The sequence below is a fragment of the Microtus oregoni genome, unplaced genomic scaffold (assembly GCF_018167655.1).
Source record: "Microtus oregoni isolate MIOR12 unplaced genomic scaffold, Mior012 000030F_ref0000283, whole genome shotgun sequence".
Taxonomy (NCBI): domain Eukaryota; kingdom Metazoa; phylum Chordata; class Mammalia; order Rodentia; family Cricetidae; genus Microtus; species Microtus oregoni.
In genome coordinates this window covers 1,162,871-1,184,878 of record NW_024543089.1, presented here as the reverse complement: position 1 = coordinate 1,184,878, position 22,008 = coordinate 1,162,871, and the positions used below count along the sequence as shown (strand labels likewise).

The following is a 22,008-nucleotide window of genomic DNA, read 5'->3' as shown; positions in this document are numbered from 1 at the left end:
TTCTGAGACACGGCCAGGCTGGTCAACTATCTAAAACCCTGGAACACTCAGTATTCAACTACATTTCTTGTGATTTCTTTTACTACTTGTTTATAGAGTTTTAACTCAATCTCAAACATATTCTTAATATATATGTTTGTATATCCTAACTGGTGAATGATTTAATTCTTTATCTTTAAATACATAGATAGCTAATATCACCAAGGCAAAGCTCACAATTTCTAGGGACACCAAATGATATGTTTTTCCATCACATACATTAAAGAAAATAACATCAAGTCCTTGCAACAAAGGGTAGGTATCCTTCACATATCTCTCTGGGATTGCATTGGCTATCCATCAGGAGGCTTTCCCTGACTCTGCATGCTCTCCTACAGAGAGATTTCCTATTGTCTATTTTCTACCCTTTTACAGCAGGTGTTTACGGCATCTCAATTGATATTTGTTACAAATTTATAAACAACCAAGATGTTATCTTTTAAATTTTTTGACAGTTTTGTGGATATGCTTTCAGGAAAAGACACTTTGCATTGTATAAAAAATGCAAGGAATCTTCCCTGAGGGAGATTATTTTACCCACCTTCTGTATTCCTTATTTCCCTGTAGTTCCATGTCTGGAGCTAAAACTTCTTGAGATTTACCCCTTCCATGTTAGTATGTGTCTTAGTTATGGTTGCTATTTCTGTGCTGAAACACCATGACCAAAAGCAGCTTAGGAAGGAAAGGATTTATTTGGTTTGTGCTTACACATCATAGTTCATCACTGAAAGATGTCAGGAACTCAAACAGGGCAGGAGCCTGGAGGCAGGAGCTAATACAGAGGCCCTGGAGGAGTGCTGTTTACTGGCTTGCTCAGTTTCCTTTCTTATAGAATCAGGACCACCAGCCTCAGGTGCAACAATTCCATTGTGCATACATCAGCTGAAGCTGGGTACTAGAAGGTCACTTATTCTGTATGTTTTATCAGTTGTGGTTTTCTGCAACAATTTCTTCAGGAAATAAGCTCTCAGGCCAGATCGAGCACAGATGTTCTTAGCCCTGCCTCCAGAGTGCAAGATGTTTTCAGTAAGACAGACTAATTTTCAACCTTTGCCCTGGGGGTAACCAAGTGCAATAGCAATGGCTTGTAATGGTTTTGGAGTCTCTTGGATTTCTCTAATCAAACACTAAAAAAAAAAAAAACCTTGTCATGACTGTTATTTTTTTTTAATAATCTACAGTTCTTGTGGAGAGCATCATCCTCTCTCAGATGGGAAAATTCATTTAAAATGTATATGTATGTACATATATATTTATATATGTATGTATACACATAGATGTTTATTATTATGTGCACTTTACATGAGTTAATGTAATATGGTTCCTTATGACTTTTTCCAGACAGCCTTACTGATATTTTCTCCTTCTTCTCCACTTCTGTATTGACCTACCTCCCTCTCTCTAAATAAAACCCCTCTTTTTTCTGAGTAGCCCCTTCATATCACTTGTATCTCCCTATTTGTTTCTTGTTTCCCTAATGTTCCTACTCCCATAGTCCTATTTATTTATTTATTCATTCATTTATTTTTGCTTTCATGGTTTCTGCAGTTACATGAGGACATAGAATCACATTGGAAGATTTAGAACCGTACACCACAGATGAGAAATCAAAGTCGTTTTGATTTGAAGTTCTCTATTGCTAGGAACAAGGAACATGATTGAGATTTTTCTTAATTGCTTTTAGTTCTTCTTTTGAGAATTCTCTGTTCAGAACAATAGTCCATTTTTAATGCATTGTTGAATTGCTTAACTCTTTGCTGTTTGAGTTCTATATATATTCTGGCTATTAACTTTCTGTCAGATGTTTAGCTGACAAAGATTCTTTCCCATTCAGTGTGCCTTCTATTTACTCGATTGAACTTGAGATAAGATGAAGAAAGATTGAACAATTACTCTTAAATTTAGAATTAAGGCAAGAAAACATAAAATCAAAACTACAAAAGACTCGCAATAAAGTTCTAGATAGCTCTGTTAGAGAGTTTGGTTTTCACAAATGAACAGATGAGAGGAGGAAGATGGGAGGAGTAACTTGTTGCGGGGAAGGATTAAAATAATCTTGATTTTCAGATGTATTTTCATTAAAACTAGACTTTAATAATCAAGAGGCACTAATAATGAACCCTGACCTGAAACAATCAGCAATTATCTAAGAAAATATCACATTTAACTGAAATATGAAGAAAATTAGATATGCAGAGAAAATTCTGTCTTCACACTAAAACTTCAGTGAGGTTTCTGTTTCATTTATCTTTACTTTAACCCAATATAGAATAGGAATATCTTTAAGATATCATATTGTTAGTTGTGTTAACAAATGTTCCAGGAAGGTTAAGGATACATCTTAAGAACCTGGTAATATGGTGTTTCTATAACAAACATATATGAAATGATACCTAAATATCATTATTCAGACTATAGATGTAGTTTATTTCTATAGTTTTAATGTAATTTTTGTAAACAACATTAATCAAATTTGACAACAAATTATTTTATATGCAAGGAATCAAAAATATAATCATGCATGTAATAGGAAAATGTCACTTTAACTAAATATCAAACTTTATTCTTATTTTTTATACATTTTAATATATTTATGTCTCATAGGAACCCTTCAGTAGGTTCCATTATTCCATTTAATTTGTATAGCTCCATACCAATCCCAAAGGTATATACTATGCCCAAAGCCAGTATCTATTGAGAAGCAGATCCATGTCTCAAGGTTTAATGCAATAAATCTGAAATAACTACATACATATTTCTGATAAAAGTAAATATAATGATGATAGAGATGAGGTTCGCATGTATAGCAAATGAATGGCACAGGTAAAATACAGAGTGAATGGCAAAAGAGCGCTTTCATGTTTCGATTTCTATTCTAGATTTCATAATTTAATGAAGAGAAAGAGGTGAACAAATCAATGTGAGTAAAACACATTTGTTTGGTGATATCATTACTCAATATCAATGGTATTGAGCATTATAAAAATTATCAATTTTGGCACTGTTAACACAGGAGTCATGTATAAGTATTAAAAAAATCTTAACAATAATCATGGATACATTCTTCCTGAGCCATTATTTTATGCTCAGTTGTCTTCAGGAAACCAAGATAATTAAACTTGTATTTTCAAATACAAGCACATACTATGAATGCTTTGCTTAGTAGTGATTTTAAATGTTAAGATTCAAGAATAAAATAATATGAATTAAAAGGCCGTAGATGAACATCACTTGCAGGAACTATTTTCTTATCAAAATTTAACTCTTTCTTTTTTTTCTCCTTTTCCTTTTTTTTAAATTTATTTATTTATTAAAGATTTCTGTCTCTTCCCCACCACCGCTTCCCATTTCCCTCCCCCCCCCAATCAAGTCCCTCTCCCTTGTCAGCCCAAAGAGCAATCAGGGTTCCCTGCCCTGTGGGAAGTCCAAAAACCACCCACCTCTATCCAGGTCTAGAAAGGTGAGCATCCAAACTGCCTAGGCTCCCACAAAGCCAGTGCGTGCAGTAGGATCAAAAACCCACTGCCATTGATCTTGAGTTCTCAGTAGTCCTTATTGTCCACTATGTTCAGCGAGTCCGGTTTTATCCCAGGCTTTTTCAGACCCAGGCCAGCTGGCCTTGGTGAGTTCCTGATAGAACATCCCCATTGTCTCAGTGTGTAGGTGCACTCCTCGCGGTCCTGAGTTCCTTGCTCGTGCTCTCTCTCCTGCTGCTCCTTATTTGGACCTTGAGATTTCTGTCCGCTGCTCCAATGTGGGTCTCTGTCTCTGTCTCCTTTCATCGCCTGATGAAGGTTAATATTCAGGAGGATGCCTAGATGTTTTTCTTTGGGTTCTCCTTATTTAGCTTCTCTAGGATCACTAATTATAGGCTCAATGTCCTTTGTTTATGGCTAGAAACCAAATATGGGTGAGTACATCCCATGTTCCTCTTTTTGGGTCTGGCTTACCTCACTCAGGATAGTGTTTTCTATTTCCATCCATTTGCATGCAAGATTCACAAAGTCCTTGTTTTTTACTGCTGAGTAGTACTCTAATATGTATATATTCCATACTTTCTTCATCCATTCTTCCATTGAAAGGCATCTAGGTTGTTTCCAGGTTCTGGCTATTACAAACAATGCTGCTATGAACATAGTAGAGCAAATACTTTTGTTGCCTGGTACAATAATCAACTATATATGGAAAAACAAAAAAACCAGAATAGCCAAAACAATCTTATACAACAAAGGATCGTCTGGAGGCATTACCATCCCTGGCTTCAAACTCTATTACAGAGCTACAGTATTGAAAACAGCTTGGTATTGGCATAAAAACAGAGAAGTCGACCAATGGAATCGAATAGAAGACCCTGACATTAACCCTCAAACCTATGAACATCTGACTTTTGATAAAGGAGCTAAAAGTATACAATGGAAAAAAGAGAGCATCTTCAACAAATTGTGCTGGCAAAACTGGATGTCAACCTGTAGAAGAATGAAAATAGATCCATATTCATCACCATGCACAAAACTCAAGTCCAAATGGATTAAAGACCTCAATATCAGTCTGAACACACTGAACCTGATAGAAGAGAAAGTGGGAAGTACTCTACAACACATGAGCACAGGAGACCACTTCCTATGTATAACCCCAGGAGCACAGACATTAAGGGCTTCATTGAATAAATGTGACCTCCTGAGACTGAGAAGCTTCTGTAAAGCAAAGGACACTGTCACTAAGACAGAAAGGCAACCCACTGACTGGGAGATCTTCACCAACCCCGCAACTGACAAAGGTCTGATCTCCAAAATATATAAAGAACTCAAGAAACTAGACCGTAAAAGGCTAATCAACCCAATTATAAAATGGGGCACTGAGCTGAACAGAAAATTCTCAAAAGAAGAAGTTCAAAAGGCCAAAAGACACTTAAGGTCATGCTCAACTTCTTTAGCGGTCAGGGAAATGCAAATCAAGACAACTTTAAGATACCATCTTACACCTGTCAGAATGGCTAAAATAAAAAACACCAATGATAGCCTTTGCTGGAGAGGTTGTGGAGAAAGATAGTTATAATTGCTGTGGAAAACTTTCTTGTAGTCATAACACAGTCAATATAATAATGGCCTCAAAGTATAAGTAGCCATCTATAGTGGGCCTGCACAAGACTGGACCAATCAACAATCAATAGTCAATTCTGGAGGGACAGAGTGGTCGTGTTCTTTTCATGCGGAATCATTTTTCTAACAGTAACACAGCACATATAATACACTTTCAAAAGGATAAGAGCCTTGCATTGCAAATATCTTTATGTTCTTAATGTCACAAAGGATGGGGTAGCACAAGTGAAGTAGAAATTTTAAAGGTCTAACCTAAAACACATTTATCTTTTAACAAAGAAATAGAAATATATAAAAGGTCATAGAATCATAGTGCCAAGACAATGGCCCAGGGGGTATAGGAGCATGTCTGTAAGTGTGGAAACATGAGTTCAACCCCTGTTACTTAGGTGGTGGAGAAAAGGGACCAACATTCAACCATCTCAGGTTTACCTCTGACTTCCATATATGTGTTATGGAACATGGACAGACACACATGCACAATAAATAAGTAAATAAATAACAACTATAGTAATTTATGATATTGAATAAGTTTATTAAGAAAAGAGGAAAATCAAAATGCAAAGCTTTTGACAGTATTCTGCTAAAAGATATATAGAAGTTCACAGCATGAGTTCTAAATGCTCTTCATTCTCAGGAGTCACATACAGAGAAGTAAAAGCCTCAGGACAATATCAAAAACACATGCAAGTGTACATCTTCAATAGATCACGTCACATTCTTATCTTATTCACTTGTGAATAAGAGCCTCTAAAAAGGAGGTTCAGAAAACATTGGGACAACTGGAGATTTCTGAGACCATAGTTGGAGAGGGTGATACTGTTCCGTGGTGTCTTCAGTAGTAATAGCCAAATCCAGACCCATAGCCAGAGCCATATCCATGGCCACAGCCACAGAGAGAGCGTGAGCCATAACCATAGCCACAGCCATAGCCATAGCCCAGGCCTCCATAGCCATAGCCTCTGCCTCCATAGTAGTTTCCGTAGTAGCCACACATGGTGCTGGTTCTTGACGTTGGTCTTGGTAGAGAAGGAGTGTAAGCGACTTGTGTCTGGATACTTCTCCCTCAAGAGGTCCTTTTATATGCTCTCAGTCTGGGTGGAGCCCACCATGTACCCATGCTATTCACTAATCTTATGACTAATGTAATTATTTTGTTGTTTTTCAACCATGAAAATGCTTCACCGTCATTAAGGAAGCTTGCTTGGCTTGCTATCTCATGTGAGCATTCCTTATCTAGTTTAGGGTTTCAGTGAAGCAGCACACATCCCATACTCTCATAGCTAGACAATTCTGAAACAAATGAAGCTTCCATTCGAACCTTTGATGACGATGCTACAGGCAGAGGCATCGCTTTCCTGGTCAAAATATCATTTGCTTTGTATCTCCATTCCACAAAATCATACCTCCTCTTTGAATCAATTCTTCTTCACTCACATTGAAAATTCATTTTCTGTTCCAGGTTTCAATTTCTTTCCTTTTCTGAAAGCAAACATATTTCTATCCCCTTGATGGTAATGGCAATCCAACTAATAAGTATTTCAGAAAATCAACTCTAAGCTAAATGTATTGTTTTATTGTTATACAGCTGAGCCTAATCCCATTTGGATTTAATTTCTATAAATCAAAAAGAAATTTTATTTATCACATGAGATCTTATTTCTCCACTTATTTTTACAAATAAGATCATGGAGATTAGTCAGTTCATTGAATATTGCAATGATAATTCATGTAAAGAACTAGACAATTATTTATAGTTACTATCATGTATTTAATTATTTAAAGCATTCTTGCTTTATCAATATCCGACAGCAAATGCTGAACTCAATTTTACAATAGGTCCTGCCCCATTCAGTTTGTGTGATAATCAATTCTCCTAATGAAGTTACACAAAACAAGGTTAGTTTTACACCTCAGCAGGATTGTGTGCTTTAATTGTATGAGGGACTAGATCAGAAGTGACGTCTCCAGCACATCTACCTTGGTTAGTGCCATAAAGTGCATTTTAATATTGTTGTTCAAATCAAACACATTTATTTATTCATTTGCTTGTTTGTGTGTGGGAGTGTGCATGTGTGTGAGTGCATTGTTGTGTAGGTGTGCATGACAGGTGTCTGCGTGTGTGTGCATGGGCGTGTCTACGTATGTATGATGATGCTCTTGTTATGTAGTCCATGCTGCTCTTAGACATGGAATTATACCACTACCACATCCTGAGTGCAATAACTGCAGGTTACATGCCATGATTTTCAAATGAATCTGTGCTTTCGAATGTTCTCTCCATTAATGGGTGTTGGTAGACTAATTTTACAACAATTATTGACATCTTATCACAATCATCATGATAGTTATCATGATAATCTCAAAATCAGGTTTGAGAATTTTGATTTAGATGGCATTACCATTATGTATTGTTCATATTTCACATAGTGACCTCATTTACCACAGTACAGAAAACCGATTAATAGCTTAGGATATATTTTCAGGAAAAAAATATTTAAATGACATGGTTTTTGGTCTTTCTCTAGTCCAAGACTCTTAAAAAGTCTTAAAAAATAACATGGCTGAAATTCTTCACGCAAATAAGAAGAAAAAAGAAAAAATAAGAAAAATGTATACTTAACTTTTAAAATATTTCACTGAATTAGTGTCAAATTTTTATTGTAATGGAATAGCATATTGTAATTGTATTGTTATGGGATAATCCCTTCTAGGAACTATGTTTCTTATAGAAAATTTTACTAAATTTTATCTTCAAAAAAACTTTCTTAAGTTAATCTCTTTATTTTTAAAAAAAATTGAGTTTCTCTTCCTATCCAAGGAGATGGAATATTCACTCAAGGGGATTCCACCCATTTTTTTTTCTACCAGGGATTTTTCAGTCTCTATTGTGTTCTTAAGTATAGTTGTTGATAATATTTTTTTAAAAGGAACAAAATATCTTCACTTGGTCTTTTGAATCCTCCCCACAAACCCTGGTTTCCTTTTATCTAGTATTTTCACACAATATCGTGTGTTTTATTCTCTGCCTATTCAAGTACATTATGATTTTATTTTGATTGCTATATATTCTCCTGAAATTTCTAATACTGGGATCATAAAGACGACTGTCTTAATAAACGTTAAGTCTAAGTTCTCTCTATTTTTTGAGCTTTGGACATTCAGTATTACCACCCTCTTCTTCTAGTGCAGAAAGACTACCTACCATGCCTCTTCTCCCAGCTTCACACATTTGCTTTAATTTTAATATCATTTTACCTACTGCTCCTGTTCAATTGTTCAGTATCACTTTTATCCTTTTTTCTTCATCTTTTGCTCTTAGTTGTGATGGTGAATGTCTTGGTTTGGGTTTCTATTGCTGTGAAGAGACATTATCAATGGCAACCTTTTGCTTTTATAGAGCTACAGATTTTTATTACGTAGCCTAATTTGAACATAGAATACATATTGGGTTTGATTAATTTTTTTAATTTATTTTTTAAACAATCTTTTATCATTTTACATATCCAAATTCCTACTCCTTCCCCTCCTCTCGTTCCCCCCATGTTCCCCCAACCCCAGTTTACAATCTACTTCTCAGAGTTGGTAAGGCTTCCCATGGGGAGTTAACAAAAATCTGACACATCACTTTGAAGCAGGACTGAGGCTCTTCCCCTATATCTAGGGTGAGCAAGGTATCGCTCCAAAGTGTATGGGCTCCAAAATGCCCGTTCAAGCACTAGAGATAAATCCTGGTTCCACTGTCAGTGACCCCACAGACTTCCCCAGCCACACAACTGTCACCCACATTCAGAAGGCCTAGTTTGGTCCTATGTAGGTTCCCCCAGTATCAGTTCAGAGTCAGTGAACTCTCACAAGCTCAGATCAACTGTTTCTGTGTGTATCCCCATTATGGTCATGACCATTTTGCTCATATTATTGCTCCTCTGTCTCTTGGATTGGTCTATGGAAGCTCAGTCTAGTGTTTAGCTGGGGATCTCTGCATCTGCTTCCACCAGTTGCTGGATGAAGGTTCTATAGTGAAAATTAAGGTAATCATCAATCTGATTACAGGGAGAGGCCAGTTCAGGTACTCCATTTATAAAGAAAAAAAAAAACATTTAATTGTAGTGGCTCACATTTTCAGGGGTTTAGTTTATTATCATCATGGTGCAACATGATGCTGTGCAGGCAGACATGGTGCTACAGAAGGGGACGGGAGTCATACTTCTTGACCCAAAAGCAACAGGAGGTGGTATGAGACACTGGGTATGCCTTGAGCCATACCTCAGATCCTCATATCCTGGCACCACAGAGGCATACTTCCTCCAACAAGGCCGTACCTACCCCAACAAAGCCACATCTCTAATATCACCACTCTCTAAGAGCTTATGGGGGCTCATTGCATCCAAACTACCATAGTGAACAGACAGGTAAGTGTTTTTCGATTCACCACATCACCTCATTTGGTTAGTTATGTAATTTTCTTCCATTAATCTGACATTACATTTTCCATTCTTATCTGGAAATATGCATCTCCAAAAGATCAACTGACATATTCATAGATTGATGGCAACTTTAAAAATTCAGCAATAGCACATCTACACCCTATATTATTCTCCAAAAGTTTCTTCCATCTTCTTCTTTAAATTAAACAGCTTCTTTCAGGGATTATATACATCATGACTGAATGAAAGACATTTTAAAGATGAAAATGCTTTGGAGTTGAAGTACATATCAGCATTATTATTTATGTTAACTAGAAATGGATTAACTTTGGCATCAGGAACAAACAAGTCACCAAACAAGGTGGAAGAACTTCTGTAAAGGACATATTATTTTATATTCCTTGGCTCATGACAATATTTTCTTGAGTATATTGGTAGTGAGAGAAATTTTAGACGGCTTCAATGCCAGTAACTTGCTGATGTGAAGTCAACAGATCTTTTCACTAATCCAGTATTCTACTACACCCCCATCATAAAAATCCCTGTATACAATGCACATGGAATGAGGGGATACATTTCATTCTTATTAAAGGGTTCTGGAAGAGCAGAGTCCTTGTCTTGGCGAGCAAAGTGTGAGCTCCCATTCTGCATTGTGGGCATGCCTATGACTTCCTTCTAACACAAACTGAAGGTGACATGGTATGTGTCATCATATTTGTGTGTGATTATATTATAAAGTCTTCTTAGACAACAAACCTTTTTGTAAGTTAGAAATGAAGACGAAAAGCAATAGCAATTTTGAGATAAGAGGTATGTGACTATTTTGGAAATTATTCTTTTAAATAGTTTATACATAAAGTGTATATATTTGAGAGTTATATAGAATGACAAATATTTCCTCAGTAATGGAAGGGTAAGCTGAGTTTTCCATAAACACATTTTCATATCTAACCTGGACATAGTATGGAATTGTCCTAGAAAGAGTACATGTAAATAATGTCTAAGAAAATAATCATTGTCTTTCATGGATTTTGAAGCCAAACAGTTCAATAAGACATTTTTTGACATGAACAAATGAAATAAAAACTAGGATTAATTTTATATTAATGGTGTTTATTAGAGAAGAGATAAATGAGGACAAGAATGAAAGTCACCAAGGCCTTTGGTCTGATGACATCATTCTGAGAGTCATAGCAGTGAGAGATGTCAGGTAAATTTCATTCCCTCCTTTATGAGCTACATCCAGGGAGGCTGTGTCCTCTGCATAAGTCACAGCATATCATGATAGCCTTCTTGGCAGTGTCATCTTCAGAGAAGAGGCTCAGTGCATGTGGAGGTCAGAACTGGGAGTCTTAAGGTTACAATTGGAACAGGTTAGAGTCTCCCATGGTGTCTTCAATAGTAGCTGCCAAATCCAGATCCATAGCCAGAGCCACATCCATAGCCACAGCCACAGAGAGAGCGTGAGCCACAGCCATAGCCACAGCCATAGCCACAGCCATAGCCACAGCCCAGTCCACGGTAGCCACAGCCCAGACCTCCATAGCCATAGCCCAGGCCTCCATAGCCACAGCAGCCATAGCCTCTGCCTCCATAGTAGTTTCCATAGTAGCCACACATGGTGTTGGTTGTTGAGGTTGTTCTTGGTAGAGAAGGAGTGTAAGAGAGTTGAGTCTGTGTGGTTCTCCCTGCAGGGAGGGCCTTTTATATGCTCTTAGTGTGGGTGGAACCGACCATGTGTTCATGTCATTTGGTTAATTTTATGACTAATCTAATTATTTTCTTGCTTTTCAGCTGTGATGATGCATCAGCATCATAAAGAAGTTTGCTATTTGGTCTTTGATTTTTTCTTGATATCAATTCCTTCACTATTAATTTTAATGCTTGAATCACAACTCTTTACTCCTTCCAGTCTTTCCCATTTGACCTCCCTCAAACCGTCCCAATTCTCAAGTTAAAAACCTTTTATTCTTTGAGTATTTACATATATAAATTCAACCTGATGATCTTTGTTTGTTGTTTGTATATATGTATATATTCCACTCTGAAATGGAAAACCAGTGAGGAGGTCCATCTTTGAGAAAGACTACTTCTCCTTTTCCCATCAGTCATTATTCTCCTATAGATTTTTGCCTAGACCTGATGAGGACCTACAAAATTTCCCCATCAGTATTAACATGTTCATTGATATAACCATTGTGTACTAAACAGATTACTGTAACCAACAAACTGAAAGAGAAATAATAGCAGCCATATGAGTGTACAAAGAAAACAAATGAAACTATAATTTATTGAAAAGCAAACCACAACTTAGAAAACAAACCAGCAGTAACCAATAAAATGACTACAATTTATCCACACATTTTTTGGTAATAATTCTAAATAACAATGGCCATAATTCTCCAATCAAAAGAGATTGGTTAGCTAGATGGATGAAGAAACAGAAATCCATCTATTAGCTGTCTACAAGAAACTCATTTTAGCTTGAAGACACATAGCACCTTAAAGTGAAAGAATTAATAAAAGTACTCTAGGCTAAGGAGATCGGAATGAAAATAGGTGCTGTCACCCCAATATCTGACACAATAAACTTGAAGCTATCATGAGAAGATACAAATAAGGGCACTTCATTCTAATTAGGGGAACAAGTATCAGAAAATAACACAGTACTAAACATGTATACACCAAATTCTGGTATACCCAATTTCATATAAAACATACTAATAGAATTAAAGAAACAGATTAAAACAAATATAATAGTAATTGATTTCAACTCCCCTCTTTCTTAAATAAATAGGTGTTGTGAACACAAAATAAACAGAAAACATAATCAAAATACTTTTACATTAAATGGCTAACATTTCTACATAATACTCCATTCAAATGCCAAAGAATATACATAATACTCAACAACACGTAGAAGCATCTCTAAAATAGACCATAATCTGGGACACAAAGCTCACCTTACCAAATACAGAAAAAACTGAAATCATCCAATGTACATTATCTGAGCATTATGTAATAAACAAAATTGATAGCAAACAAAACTCTAGTAATCTAAAATCATCCTGGATATTAATGAAATAGAAACAAATTATTATTTGTTTCAAAGAACCTAAAAGCTGGTTCCATTTATTCCTTAATTAGTTGTTCTCTGACAGTTTTGTACACACATATAAGGTATTCTGCTCCTACTCTCAACAGCCCATGTTCACCCGTAGCAAGACCTGTGGTTCTCTGAACAATTGTCTTTCTCTCCTTCATGTCTGTTTGCTTTATGACCCAGGGGGCTTAACCAAGTCTGGCGACACCATGGCTATGGTGTCTTCGAGACCTTCTGCCATCTATGACCAATGTTGATAACCCCAACCATCTACATGTCCTGTGCACATAAAGGAGGCTCCTGTGAGCTCATGAGTGCAGGGGCTATTTCATATTTGGATGACAGCACACCCTCTCCTACCATGGTCCCTGAAAGATATTTGCAAAGACCATGAATCCTCGTCAGTGGAACTGAGAACTTCAAAATGGGATGGTATTATAGAACAGAGAATTTTAACTCTACTGATTCAGCTAAGGTCTTAATGATAGGAGACACATAGACTCACCTAAGCCTTCCTCAAACTAGACATTTTTTATTTTTCAATAACTATCCTTTATATAACAAAATTATACTTGTTTTAATTGCTGTCTCATTTTTGTCTCCCCCCCCACCAATTTTTTTCTAAAATATTTCAGTGAAGTGGTATTTCTTTTGCATTATGTCATTTCTTCTCTCTTGATCTGTATTAAATATCTTCCTCCAGAGCTGTACTCCTAAGCTGCATATATGAAAGCAGGTCTATGTTTGATAGTCACAGAATTAATAATAATCCAATTAATTAAAATACAACAGACCCAGTTCTGAACTAAATGAAGTCTCCTCCTAAAGATTAAAGGAAAATTTATGTAATAAAGCCCCATTTCTCTATTTTCCTCAAATTATTTTTATTTCTTACTATTTATTGACCACAATTTACTTAAATATTAGTAAAAATTCATTAAATGTATGTGAGGAGGCAGTATTGTATGACCATTCACACTGATTTTTGATATTGTAGTCCTATTTCGGACATCTCAATAATAGTTCACAGTAATTAGTATTTTAATGTATCCTTTCAGATATCCTGAGGTAAAGTTCAGAGACTGAAATTTAGAGATAGTTTACAATGCAATTAAGAGGGTTCAGGTGTTAACCATGCCCTGTATTTTAATCAGCTATCTTGGCAATCATTAGAATGTGGACATGGATTTTTTAATGATCTAATTTGTCTGTCCTAGTGTATATTCCAAGTGACTCAAATGAATGGAATTAAAATGTATTACGTTTGTGTCTAAATCAACATATTCATCTATTAATTCATCCATTGCATGTTTGGAATGCTATTTTTATGTGTGTTTCTTAGTAGGTACATTTTTATGTGATGCATATGTTACATCTTACTCTCTGCTTATTGAGATATTTGAAATAGAAATCATCTTTGTTTATCACTCCTCCCTCTCTTCAACAGAACTCCACAAGCTCAGCCCAGTGCTTGGCTATGGGTTACTGCATCTGCTTCCATCAGTTACTGGAAGTAGGTTCTATGATGACAATTAGGGTAGTCGCTAATCTTATCAAAGAGGAAAGCCCTTTCAGACACCATCTTGACTATTGCTACTGATAATTTCTCTAACACCAGGTTTCTCCCTAACCCCATAATGGCTCGCTCTATCAAGATATCTCTTTCATTGTTACCCCTCCCATCCTCCCCCAACTGAGTCTTCTTGATCCCTCATGTTACTATCCCCCAACCCTACTTATTCCTCCCCTTCCCAGTTTACCCAGGAAATCTAAACTATTTTCCTTCCTGGGGCTCTCCATGTGTGTTCCTGTTAGGGTTCCTCTTTTTACCTGGCTCCTCTGGTTTTGTGGATTGTATCTTGGTTATCTTTTGCTTTGCATCCAATATCCATTTAGAAGTGAATACATACCATGTTTGTCTTTCTGGGTCTGGGTTACCTTACTTGGGATGTTTTTTTTCTAGTTCCATTTATTTGCCTGCAAATTTCAAATGTCTTTTTTTTTTTGCACAGAGAAATACTCCATTGAGTACATGTACCACATTTTTCTTATCCATTCTTTGTTTTGAGAGTCATCTAGGTTGTTTCCAGGTTCTGGCTATTATGAATAAAGCTGCTATGAACATAGTTGAGCAAGTGTCCTTGTAGTGTGATTGTGCATCCTTTGGGTATATATCTAAAATTGTTATAACTGCAACTTGTGGTAAATTGATTCCCAGTTTTCTAGGAAACTGCCATAACAATTTCCAAAGTAGCTATGTAAAGTCACCCTCCTACCAGCAATGGAGGAGTATTCCCCTAACTCCACATCCTTTCCAACATAAGCTGTCATCAATGTTTTTTATCTTAGGCATTCTGACAGTCTTAAGATGGTGTCTCAGTATCCTTTTGATTTGCACTTCTCTGATGACTAATATATTGAGCAATTCCTTATATGTCTTTGAGACATTTAGAATTTTTCTGTTGAAAATTTTCTATTTAGATCTGTATCCCATTTTTAATCAGATCATTTGGTATTTTGATGTTTAGCTTCTCGAGTTCTTTACATATTTGAGGGTCATCCCTCTGTCTGTTGTGGGGTTATTGAGAATCTTTTCCCACTGTGTAGGATGCCATTTTGTCTTATATACAGTGTCTATTTTCCTTGCAGAAACGTTTTAGTTTCAAAAGGCCCCATTTATTAATTGTTGATCTCAGTTTCTGTGCTACCAGGATCTCTAAAACAATCCTGGACGAAACAGAACTTCTAGAGGCATCGCCATCCCTGACTTCAAGCTCCATTATAGACCTAAAAAATATAAACAACTTGGTACTGGCATAAAAACAGACATTTGTATCAAAGAAATCTAACTGAAGACCCTGCAATAAGTCCACCCACCTATAAACACCTATTTTTGAAAAAGAAGCCAAAATTATACAATAGAAACAAAGAAATCATCTTCATCAAATGATACTAATGTAACTGAATTTTAAACATAAAAGAATGCAAATAGATCCATATCTATTACCTTGCAGAAAGCTCAAGTCCAAGTAGAGCAAAGACCTGAACATAAATCCAGTTATACTGAAGCTTGATAGAAGAAATGTGTGAATTAACCTTGAATACATGGGCCCAGGAGACCTCTCCCTGAATAGTTTAGTTCTCAGAACACCATCTTTGCTAAAAATGTATTGCATCAAGCAATTTAAAAATGACTAAGAGCTTGGGTGTCTGTGCACTTCCTGAGCAGGTATATTGGTAGACTGTTGTGTTATTGTTGAATGACCTTGTCAACAAATCTTTTAGAATTTACATTTAACATTTACTTCTAGAAATTAATCTTTGAACAAGTTGAATTGTTTTTCATTTTGATCCTGCTTGTGAGAACTTCGCACTAAATGAAAAGGCTGAGAAAACACCTTTTTGCACGAGGTTTATGTGGCTGTATAAAAATGCCAAGTCCTCCTGACCATCCATCATCAAAAGAAAGGAAGTTAATCATGTCCTTAAACCACTCGAGGTGATTGTCAGAACTTCATGCATATACATTCATGGCAGTGTCCTGACAATTCTATATGTTTTTGCTCGTATTTGGCAGTCTTTATTCCTATTACTCTACTGAAGCTGTTATCTTTAGCACGAATCAACAAAACTTTGTTCTTACCAAAGTCAGATAACATTCCATCTAAAGTCAGCAAGCACACCATCTTCATCAGCCACTGACTCTGGAGTGCTGAATTCACATACATTTCTGAAATATCTTTCACCTGGGCTTTTCTTCTACTGTGCGCATTGTAATTCCAACCTCTGAAGTTATTTTGCAATCACCTAACTATTCCTTTTGAGTTTTTCTCATCTTTGACAGTGTCCTGTTAAATGTTCAACCTTTCTCTAAACTCTTTAGATGAATCACTTTGCTTATTCCTCACCAAAATGAATCTGCTTTTAATCTTCAATCTTACTTTCCATAATAAAAGTAAATAATTTATGTCACTGAATATTCCCTAATATTCAAAACTGTGTACATTTATCAACCAAAGAAATTACCACTGTTAATAAGTTTAAAATTGGCCCTTTATACCAATTTATTTTCTATTCATGCTCTTTATTTACTGTCCTACTATCAAGTTCATATTTGTTTTCTCATCACATTTTTATTTATTTATTTATTTAGTTAGTTAGTTAGTTAACTTACAAGGGTGGGTATATATTTGTGCACATGCTTATGTATGTCTCCCTCCCCCTCATGTATGTGTGTTCCCTTGTATGTTGAGGTCACTAGGTAACATACAGTGTTTGAGTTGACTGAGCCATCTCACCATATCCTGCTGGTCATTTCTCTTTAGTCTCTAATATGATGACAAAGTCTCACCCTTTTCTTGATTTTTGTCCCTTTGATTATCTATTTAAAAAAATCAGAAATTTTCCAAAGTATCTCCAAATTTAGGTTTGTCTAAGCCTTTCAGATGACTATATTGGGATTGTTTCATTGGTCAAGAATATCAGAAACAAACTAAAGTTTGTCAGAGTTCTATATCAGTACTGCCAATAGAGTTTTCAGAATTTCTGTGATCCTTTTAAAGCTCAGGTTTATAGCAGAATTAATCCTTCACTTTCTGTATGTTCAGGATTAGTAGATATAAGCACCAGTGTCACTCCTATGGGTGTGGATGTCATATAAACTGATGAGTATATGAATGCATGAAGCATAAATTAAAGTGAGCGATCCCTCTCTACACATGAAGGCAAACATCTTGATATTTAGTATATTACAAATTGATGCATCATCATGGGCTCACTTTAGTGTTTATGCTATTCTTTATCCTTTAAGTTTAATTTTGAATAACCTTAATTGACTTTTGATGTATGTATAAATTAAATTCTGACCACTGTACGCTTCCTACCCTCTCTAATGTCTCACTGTTCTCTACATGCACCACCCTTTCCCACATCTATGTTTTTTTTTAAAAAAATACTAGGTTTGTACTACCAAGAATTCATGTTTTCATAAATAAGAGAAGGCGAGAGAGACAGAGACAAAGAGAATACAAATAAGGAAAAACAGAAATTTAATAAGAGGTATCTTTGTGGGTTATATGACCTACTGCAAGCTGGAATTGACTTTAATTTGGCATCTGGAAGAAGTAAGCTAATAAAATAGGAGAAGAGTCTCTCATTAGAGGCACAACACATCTGTCCATGCATCCTGCCGCGAAACAAAAGTGCTGGCGTACTGGGTGCAGGGAATACTGTAGACAGCGTCGATGCCCATCATTTGTTATGTGAGCTCAGCAGAGAAATGCCCCATAAACCACTCACTTGATACATAAAATGATATAAAAACTGTGAACTTAAAACTGTAGAATCTGACCCTCTAACTTGCATTCCATGAGATTCTTTATCTACAGCCATGGTGGGCAGGACCATGGCTCTGAAGGCTTGGGCTTTGGTTATGACTGTGGCTATGTTAGATACACACATGCCCGCTTCTGTCCATGCTGTTATGGAAGATTCCTGTCTCAGGGCTTCTCTTGAGCAATTAAAACTCCTAATATACTTAAATCAATTTCTCCTGAGTATCTATATTTTCCTGGATTATCTAACAATATGTCTTTAATGTTATAATGACAGCTTTTGTCTATAATTCCCTCTGTACCAGAACTTATACTTCTTTGAATATTAATCTGAAAGTCATTTGAGTCACTGAAAATAAAAATGAAAACTGAACAGCTTTGAAATTGTGATATTAGCAAAAATAAAATAAAATTAGCTATTTTAAGTATTGAAAATATCTAAACTAATACCATTTGGCAAAATGTACAAATGTCAAACTATTTCACTATGGGTTATCTTTTCCTGCAAATCTGTGACTTTTTTGTTTATATAAATTACCTAAGCTAAACAAAAGGGAAATCTATTTTAAATAAAGTAGCTTATAGAGTGTCAAGAAAAAAATGAATTTACATCTGCATTTTTCAATAATTTAGATTTTGATGAAAAGCAATTAGAAGAACCTTGTTGATCCTCGAAAGTAATCAGTCAAACCACTGGCCCGAGAGTTTACTGGAGAGGCAGGGTCAGCGGGAACTAGCATGGCCTTTTGAATGCAGAATACACCTAGAAAGCTGGAATCAGAACCAGAAGCTTAATTTGCTCATTAGCTCTCCAGCTTTACTGAAATACGATTGAATAGCAGCACTCACAATTGCACACGTTAGTTGCAGCCTGGCGGCTTGAAATTTTATTTATTCATCTTATATTTTTCATCTGAGGTTGAAAAGAGTGGTTGGGATGTTGGGATGAGGGAAGGAAGGAGAATGAGAGGAGGGGAGGGAGTGGGAACTGGGATTGGTACGTAAAATGTGAAAAGACTATTGTGAAAAAATAAAGTGGATAAAGAGCAAAAAAGAAAAAAGAAAATAGATGTTTTTTCATATAATACATCCTGATTATGACTTCCCCTCCTTCTATCCCTCCCAGTTCTTCCCTAATTCCCCTCTCATCCTGATCTACACCTTGTCTGTCTCTCATTAGAAAACAAGCATGTTTCTAAGGGATAATAATTAAACAAAATAAAATATAAAGAACACATTGAAATAGAACAATACAAGCAAACAGAAGGCAAGGAGCTCAAGAAGAGGTACAAGAAACAGATACGGATGCAGATCCACTCATTCGCACACTAAGAATCCCACAAAATCCTAAACTTGAAGCAATAATATATATGTAAAAGACCTCAAGCTTAAAAGAGAAAAAATAAATAAATGAATAAATTTTAAGAAATAAAATAAATTTTAAAAAAGATTTGAAAAAAAGCCCTGCGTGACATTATGAGTCAAGGAACCTTCCAAGAAGCTGTTAAGCATCTACTGCTGGTCATTCAGCCTACATGTAAGAGTAGTTTATTCTCTAGTGAGACTTCTATGGAGAAAAATATTCTTTATTTGCTAGTGGTTATCAATTGGAGATTGCTTCTGGGTTAGGGATGGGTGTGTATGTCCATTTCTTCTCTCAGTTCTAGGAGCCTATCTGGTACAGACCTATGCAGCCCCTGTGCATGCTGTCTTAACTGCAGACATATGCAAACCCTGTGCATGCTGTCTTGACTGCAGAGCTGTGCAGGTCCTGTGCATGCTGTCTTGAGTGCAGACCTGTGCAGCCCCTGTGCATGCTGTCTTGAGTGCAGACCTGTGAAGCCCCTGTGCATGCTGTCTTGAGTGTGCAGCCCCTGTGCATGCTGTCTTGATTGTAGACTTGTGCAGAACCTGTGCATGCTGTCTTGTGTGCAGACCTGTGCAGCTCCTGTGAATGCTTTCTTGAGTGCAGACCTGTGCAACCCCTGTACATGCTGACTCAAGTACAGACCTGTGCAGCCCCTGTGCATGCTAGCTCAAGTACAGACCTATGCAGGCCCTATGCATGCTGACTCCAGTACAGACCTACACAGGCCCTGTGCATGCTGCCTTGGTCACTGTGGGTTTTTATGTGAATTGGTCCTGTTAAGTTAGAAAGCCTGATTTCCTTATTGTCTTCCATTATCTCTGCCTCTTATGCTCTTTCTGACCCTTCTTTGACAGGGATTCCTGAGCCATGAGTGGAGGTATTTGATGGAGACACACCATCTAAATATTCTGAGGTATCTCATCCTCTGTGTAATATCTAGCTTTGGGTCTATATATTCATCCATATCTGCTAAATAAGAAAACTTCTCAGATGATTGCTGAGCAAGTCAGCAATCTATGAATGTCTGAGAGTCATTTTATTGCTATATTTTTTACAGTAGTATTTGGTTTTACCCTACATCCCTGGGCAATCTAATCTCAGATTATTTGTCAACCAAGTAGTGTGGAGTATGGATTCTACAACATGGTGAGGATCTTAAGTCAAATATTAGCTGGTTACTCCCACAAGCTTGGTGCCACCATTGTCCTAGTTTATGGTGAGGACAGGACACCATTGCAGATTGAATGGTCTGTGACTAGGCTGGTGTTTGTCTTTCTCCTTTGGTAGTGTGCAGAGTACTTCCTTATACTGAATATGTTAGCACATAAGAGTGAAGGCTCTCTAGCGTGTATATATTCCATACTTTCTTCATACATTCTTCCATTGAAGGGCATCTAGGTTGTTTCCAGGTTCTGGCTATTACAAATAATACTGCTATAAACATAGTTGAACAAATGCTTTTGTCATATGATAGAGCATCTCTTGGGTATATTCCCAGGAGTGGTATTGCTGGGTCCAGGGGTAAGTTGATCCCGAATTTCCTGAGAAACCGAAACACTGACTTCCACAGTGGTTGCACAAGATTGCATTCCCACCAGCAATGGATGAGGGTACCCGTTCCTCCACAGCCTCTCCAGCAAAGGTTATCCTCGGTGTTTTTGACTTTAGCCATTCTGACAGGTGTAAGATGATATCTCAAAGTTGTTTTGATTTGCATTTCCCTGATTGCTAAGGAGGTTGAGCATGACCTTAAGTGTCTTTTGGCCATTTGAACTTCCTCTGCTGAGAATTCTCTGTTCAGTTCAGTGCCCCATTTTTTAATTGGGTTAATTAGCATTTTAAAGTCTAGTTTCTTGAGTTCTTTATATATTTTGGAGATCAGACCTTTGTCTGTTGTGGGGTTGGTGAAGATCTTCTCCCAGTCAGTAGGTTGCCTTTGTGTCTTAGTGACTATGTCCTTTGCTTTACAGAAGCTTCTCAGTTTAAGTAGGTCCCATTTATTCAATGTTGCCCTTAATGTCTGTGCTTCTGGGGTTATACATAGGAAGCGATCTCCTGTGCCCATCTCCTGTAGGGTACTTCTCGAATTTTGCATGCAAATGGATGGAAATAGAAAACATTATCCTGAGTGAGGTGTCCCAGACCCAAAAAGATGAATATGGGATGTACTCGCTCATAATTGGTTTCTAGCCATAAATAAGGGCCACGGAGTCTACAATAGGTGAACCTAAAGAAGCTAAGTAAGAAGGTGAACCCAAGGAAAAACATATAGTTATCCTCTTGGCTAAGGGAAGTAGACCAAATTGCCTGGGAGAAAATTAGGATCTTGGGGGTGGGGTGGGATGGGGGTAAGGGGACATGGGGAGAGAAAAGGTAGAAGGGAAGGAGGGGGGACTTGGGGAATCAGGAGAATTGGGATAAAGGAAAGGTGGATAGGGGAGCACGGAACCACAATTCTTAGTTAAGGGAACCACTTTAGGGTGAGCAAGAGATTTGACCCTAGAGGGGCTCCCAAGTGCCCAACATGAGGTTTCCAGTTAGTTCCTTGGGCAGCTGAGGATTGGGAACCTGAAATGACCCTATCCTAGAGCAATACTGACGAATATCTTGCATATCATCATAGAACCTTCATCTAGTG

The 22,008-nt window shown here is 36.8% G+C and overlaps 1 protein-coding gene across 1 annotated transcript; it reads right to left on the bottom strand.

Annotated features, from left to right (window-relative positions):
- Positions 1–5,973: 5,973 nt before the first annotated feature.
- On the bottom strand, positions 5,974–18,128 carry LOC121465297 (keratin-associated protein 6-3-like). The gene is made up of 4 exons (XM_041678524.1): positions 17,967–18,128; positions 15,676–15,737; positions 11,002–11,207; positions 5,974–6,083 (listed from the first exon to the last, which is right to left on the bottom strand). The coding sequence occupies exons 1-4, from the start codon at positions 18,126–18,128 to the stop codon at positions 5,974–5,976; spliced, it is 540 nt and encodes a 179-aa protein (XP_041534458.1).
- Between the last annotated feature and the right edge of the window lie 3,880 nt (positions 18,129–22,008).